The sequence below is a fragment of the Poecilia reticulata genome, linkage group LG20 (genome assembly GCF_000633615.1).
Source record: "Poecilia reticulata strain Guanapo linkage group LG20, Guppy_female_1.0+MT, whole genome shotgun sequence".
Classification (NCBI taxonomy): domain Eukaryota; kingdom Metazoa; phylum Chordata; class Actinopteri; order Cyprinodontiformes; family Poeciliidae; genus Poecilia; species Poecilia reticulata.
Window position 1 is genome coordinate 25,847,934 of NC_024350.1, and position 5,817 is coordinate 25,853,750.

Genomic DNA, 5,817 nt, shown 5'->3' on the forward strand with positions numbered 1-5,817 from the left:
CCAGCAGCAGGTAGCAGGTTACCAGCAGCAGGTAGCAGGTTACCAGCAGCAGGTTACCAGCAGCAGGTAGCAGGTTACCAGCAGCAGGTTACCAGCAGCAGGTTGCCATGGTTACCAGCAGCAGGTTACCAGCAGCAGGTTGCTGGTTGCCAGCAGCAGGTTGCTGGTTGCCAGCAGCAGGTTGCTGGTTGCCAGCAGCAGGTAGCAGGTTACCAGCAGCAGGTAGCAGGTTACCAGCAGCAGGTTGCCGTGGTTACCAGCAGCAGGTTGCCGTGGTTACCAGCAGCAGGTTGCTGGTTGCCAGCAGCAGGTTGCCAGCAGCAGGTTGCCGTGGTTACCAGCAGCAGGTTACCAGCAGCAGGTTGCCATGGTTACCAGCAGCACGTTGCCGTGGTTTCCAGCAGCCTTACCCTCGCGGCGGCAGGTGCAGCCTCCTCAGCGCCTTGTAGGCCCTCAGGTCGCGGTGCAGCTCCACGAAGTGTTTCTCCTTCTTCTTCACCTCCCAGGTGAACTCGCCGTGCTTCAGCTCGATCCGGTACATGGCCGGCGTCGCCTGCAACGACACGGACCCGGTCAGTTCACCGCGGTTCTGACGCTGCTTCGGAAACTTGGACCAGACATTTCAGTATCGATCTGCTCCTCGACGGAAAACGACACGATTCAACACCGACTGAAACATTCAAACAGCCAGAATGTTTTGTTTCTTGTGTTTGTAGATTAAATGTTTTTCTACGTTTGGTTATTTAAATAATTTTTTTCATGTTTTAAGGCTCCATTGGGATCTTCGTTCAGCCCGACTGCCTTCTGCTGCTGCCACAGGTTCCCCTGGACCAAAGTGTGGCACGGGGGCCATTTGTGGCCCCTGGAATAATTCTGTGTGGCCCCCGACTGCAGCTCAATAACACAGCTACAAACCTGAACTTCTCATCTTTTTAGACGTTCAGTGACAAATTTAATTCTCTTCAATAAAAACTTTTATTTTGTTAGCCGTGTTTTCATCTTAAGTATCTATAAACACCAGAAACTTTTTATTCTCATTTAACATTTAGTCTCCTAAACTTGGTAAAAGGATGTTTTGTGAAGTTTTCCTTTTTGTTGCTGAAAATAGACTAAAAGATTTAATAAACCAATTAAACCGAAAAAAATAACTAAAGTTTGGAAACTGTATTAAAGCTGCACAATAAAATTATTTTGCTGCGTTTCGAGTGAGAAAAACAAAATGGAGGTTTTTCAGATTTAGGATTCATGTTGCTAACAGTTCGGACGCCTCAGCAGTTCATAGTGATTAAAGCCAAAGCCAGACAAGTGAAAAGTGAAACGGGCACCTTGTTGACGCTCCTCTGGACGGTGTTGTTGAAGCGGTCCTGATTCGACGTGTATCGCTCCACCTCCAGGATTTTGGCGGTGATGGGAGAGGACAGGAAGACCACGGCGTCGGACTCCTTGAAGCCCACCAGACTGTAGATCGCAGTGAAGGGCAGCCGGTCGCCTGCGAGGAAACAGCCAGCGTGACAAACAGGAAACAGGAAGGAAGCGAAGGCGAGGCGAAGGCGAGGCGAAGGCGAAGGCGAGGCAAAGCGAAGGCGAGGCGAAGCGAAGGCGAGGCGAAGGCGAGGCGAAGCGAAGCGAGGCCGAAGGCGAGGCGAAGGCGAGGCGAAGGCGAAGGCGGCTACCAGCTTCCGTCGTGGGGAATTCGCCGTCGCCGACGTCGAGGTCTTTCGTGTCCAGCTGCTCCATGATGGAGGTCATGTCGTTGGCTACCAGGTGTAAGGTGCTGGAGGTCGGCTCGGACTGCCGCAGCATGGCTAACACTTCGTCTGGAGCCCAGGGCTCACCTGGAGAGACAGGTAACAGGGTTTGTTTCAGTCAACCAGAGAAAAACATGGCAGAAAAACCTAAAAGCTCTTTATAGTGAACCTGAGGAAGAGCAAAATAACAAAAATAAAAATATTCTGCTTGTTTTTAAGCCTTTAATTATTAAAATACATTAAATGAACAAATGATTAAATCTTTTTAAATAAGAAAGTAAACATGTCATCGCCTGAAATGCAACTTAACTTTTGATCATTTGTAATAAAACCTGCTAAAATAAATCCTTCTACCATCAACATGCGAAAAGCTTTTCTGCTGGACTGAAGGCTGATCTGGGGATTATTTCTGGATTAACAGATTAATAACTAGACAGCAAAATGATCTTAACTGGAGATTTTTAGAGAACTGGAACCAGGAGAAACTGAAACTCCCACTAAAGGAGTTCAGAGAATCTGACTGCATCCAGGTCAGATTAAAGAAACATCAGATTTAAAGTCTGACAACATTCATCTACAAACCAACAGAAAAAACCAGTTCAGTCCTGTTATTAGAAACCAAAACTTTATTCATAAAGCACTTTGGAAACAACAAGATAAAATCGGCAAACATTAAAAATATGAAAAAATGTAAATTTCCAACAGCTGAACCTCCAGTTGGTCCGATGATGTGAAACAGGATGAATGGATCCTGCTGCTGTTCAGTTCAGGTCCGGTTTATGATTTTCAACATGAAAATCTAATTAAAACGATAAAGTTGTACTTTTTAAACATTATGTTTAAAGAGTAATTTATCTGCTAATATCTGCTCAGCTGCTTGTTTCCGGGTCAGTTTCCGTTTCATCCTCTTCATCTCACATCGCGCCGTTTGACCCGCTTTCTTCTTCTTCTTCTTCCATAAAACTCCCACGCGTTTCTACAGGAATCCGTGTTTCGCTGCTAATCCAGGATGTCTGGAGGTTGTCTGGATTGTCCAGGATGTCTGGATTAGCGTCGCCTCGGATCGGATGAGGAGGAAACGGCTGAAAACCAGAACATCGTCCAGAATAAACCTGAAACATCACAGCTGCCTTTTCTTTCAAACGTCTGAAATATTGGCGGAAACATTTGGAAAGCTGGGAATTTAGACTAAAATCATGTTATTCCTTTGCAGTTATTCAAACAATTTTCACGCGAGTTGCCATGGAAACCAAGCTGGTTCACTGCAAAAACACAAAATCTTAAAAGTTTGAGTTTAGTTTCTAGTGCAAATATCTTGGAACAGCTGAAATTAAACAAAACTCAAAAATTTAACTTTTCAGCAACTTTCAGTTAAAAATTCCTTAATATTGATGAGAAAATATTAAGATTATTTCACTTATAAAAAGACATTTTCACATTTTAATTGAAATAATCTGCCAATGAAATAAGTACTTTTTCATCAAGTGTTGACAAGTTTTAAATGACTTGTAAGTCAGTTTTGTCTTATTTCAGGTGTTTTAACAATCTGTACAAGAATCAGACCAAAATACTTGATAAGCTGTTAAGCCTGAGCTTTGAAAATGAAAGTGACTTTCCTCTAAAATCATAAACTGAAATCTTTTGGTTCAGTTTGATCAGCATCACCTGGCCATCCAAAAACTAATTACATGTTTTTAAATAAGAAACACAAAATCGCAGGTGAATAAGTTGGTTCATCTGATGAGCCATTAAAAACATGCAGCGCCTTCCTGCTCCTGCCACTTCCTGTCTTCTTCATCGTTTCCGCCAGTAGTAACGTCTGGTTACTGATCACATGAAAAAGGGCCACCAGGTTGTTTCGCTTTACCGACTTTAAAACAGACGGAAGTTTTAAAATGTGCTCGGCTTGTTTTTTATTGTGGTGGATAAACGGAGCAGGTCAGTGAAAACCTGCTCAGGTTTCTGTAAAAGTCACATTGGCTGCGTTCACACTGCAGCCTGAAGTGACCCAGTTCAGATCGTTTTGACGTAATGTGACCTGAATCTGATCTTTTCATGGCAGTGTGAACAGCTCAGGTCGGATTCTTTTAGAATGTGACCCATATCCGATACGTATCCGATTCAAATGCGACCATAACGTCCAGGTCGCATTCATCCGAACTGAACGTCACTGATTCTCAACAAATCTCACTTTTCTGCTCCTGATACGAGCAGGAAGGAAGAAAAACAACAATCATGACGGATTATATGAGGATTAAGTTGTTAATTTGCTGCTCCGGCTGGATAACAACTTCAAATATATAAGCTAAGCTCCACCGTTAGCCTCCATGTTTACTTCCGCAAACTCTGAGCTCTTCTTCTTCTTCTTCTCATGGAGGTTGGCAGAACGCTGAGAACGCTGACGCTATAGCGCCCTCTACTGCGCAGGCGGGACACTTCAGGTCGTTTCCCCGTTCACACTGCAGAACTCATACAGGAAGCATTTACTGGCAGTGTGAACGGCCCCAATGAAACATCACCGCTGCGCTACAACCAGAAGCCAAAATCCTGAAGCTTCATTTGTTTATTCAAAAGGTTTCACTGGTTCACTTCCCTGCCAGATATTTCTGGGCTGCACAGGAAGTGAAGGTTTCCGTCTGCTTTCACTTCCTCCTGCAAAACGCAGCTGAACCGCAGAAACCAGAGAAAACGAGACGCAACGTTCATCAGCAGAGCTTCACATCCTCATATTCCAGCTAAAATAAAACTAAACTGACTCACAAGTAACTTTACAGCAACATAAAGGAATGTAATTTATTAATATTGATGAAAAAGTAATATTTATAATCTGCCAAGAGATTTTAACTTGAGGAAAAAATGTCTCATTCCACTGGTAGATTGTTTCACTTTATAAATAAAACATTTACATCAATATTAAGGAATTATCCGTCTGTTATTATCCGAAAGTTACTTGTAAGTTAGTTTTGTTTTATTTGATGTTTACTAAAATACTTCCAGCCTGTAGGTCAGATCAAGTTTCAGCAGAACAGAATAAAGGTCAGAACCTCAAACAGGAAGTGAAACTCGATTTAGTGACAATAAACATCAACAAGACAAAGTTACCATAAAATATAGAAGTTTCAGAATGAAATTAGGATATAAAACATGGAGTCTGTCACTGTTAGACAATAAATTATCAAAATAAATGATAATATTGTTGCTTTTAGACCATTTATAAAGATAAAGGCATAATAATAAAGCAAGAATATATTATTCTCAAATAAACGTTAAATTCTAATGAATATTTAGCTGGAACCGAAAAACATTTAAAATATTCAGATTAAATAAATAGAAATAAACAACATGAATTATGAAGCGTCTGTAAACAAAGTTATTCTTCAGAAACGTGTCGAGTTGAAACTGGAAACTTATCCAGTTTTTGGCAGAAAGAAAAATTATAAATTATGAAAATGAAAATTACTGAGTTTGTTTTAGTTTATTATGTGATTGTTTATTGCAACAGGTCAGGTCATTATGTTCATTTTCCAACAGAAGCTCACAGATTTTATTAACTGTAATTTAAATAAAAATTTGATTTAATTGACTGAAAACATAAAAATACATCTTTGGTGCTTCATACCGTAAAAGAAGAAACGAATCGGCTTTTATGTTAAATCACAAATTAACAGATTAACCAGTTGATTTTATTTGATTAGGTTTGGATCTGATTTCCTGAACATCAGCAGCTTCATCAGCCTGCACATCCTGATTGGTCCCATTTTATGGATTAATCAGATCAGATCAGATCTGATCTGATCTGATCTGATCAGATCAGATCAGATCGTCGCCTTCAGCATGGAAACCGTCCAGAAACCTGGAACCACAAGTTTCTGTTTAAACCGAATCGGGTCCAACCAGTGGTGGGAAGTTACTGTACTTAAGTACAATGTTCGTGTATCTGTACTTTACTTAAGTAGATTTAATAATGGGTACTTTCTACTTTTACTCCACTACATTTTACAGTAAGTATCTGTACTTTCTACTTCACTACATTTCTACTAAACTGTCGCGTTACTCGTTACATCCAAGT

General features: G+C 41.2%; 1 protein-coding gene across 1 annotated transcript in view; it reads right to left on the reverse strand.

Annotated features, from left to right (window-relative positions):
* The window catches only part of pld1b (phospholipase D1b), a 45,495-nt gene that overhangs the window by 23,247 nt on the left and 16,431 nt on the right, over positions 1–5,817 (reverse strand). Inside the window, exons 2-4 of the mRNA XM_008396906.2 lie at positions 1,674–1,835; positions 1,326–1,489; positions 411–553 (exon numbers count right to left, since the gene is read on the reverse strand). Coding sequence (XP_008395128.1) covers positions 411–553; positions 1,326–1,489; positions 1,674–1,803 — 437 coding nt within the window. The 5' untranslated portion in view covers positions 1,804–1,835. The remainder of the gene's footprint in view (positions 1–410; positions 554–1,325; positions 1,490–1,673; positions 1,836–5,817) is intronic.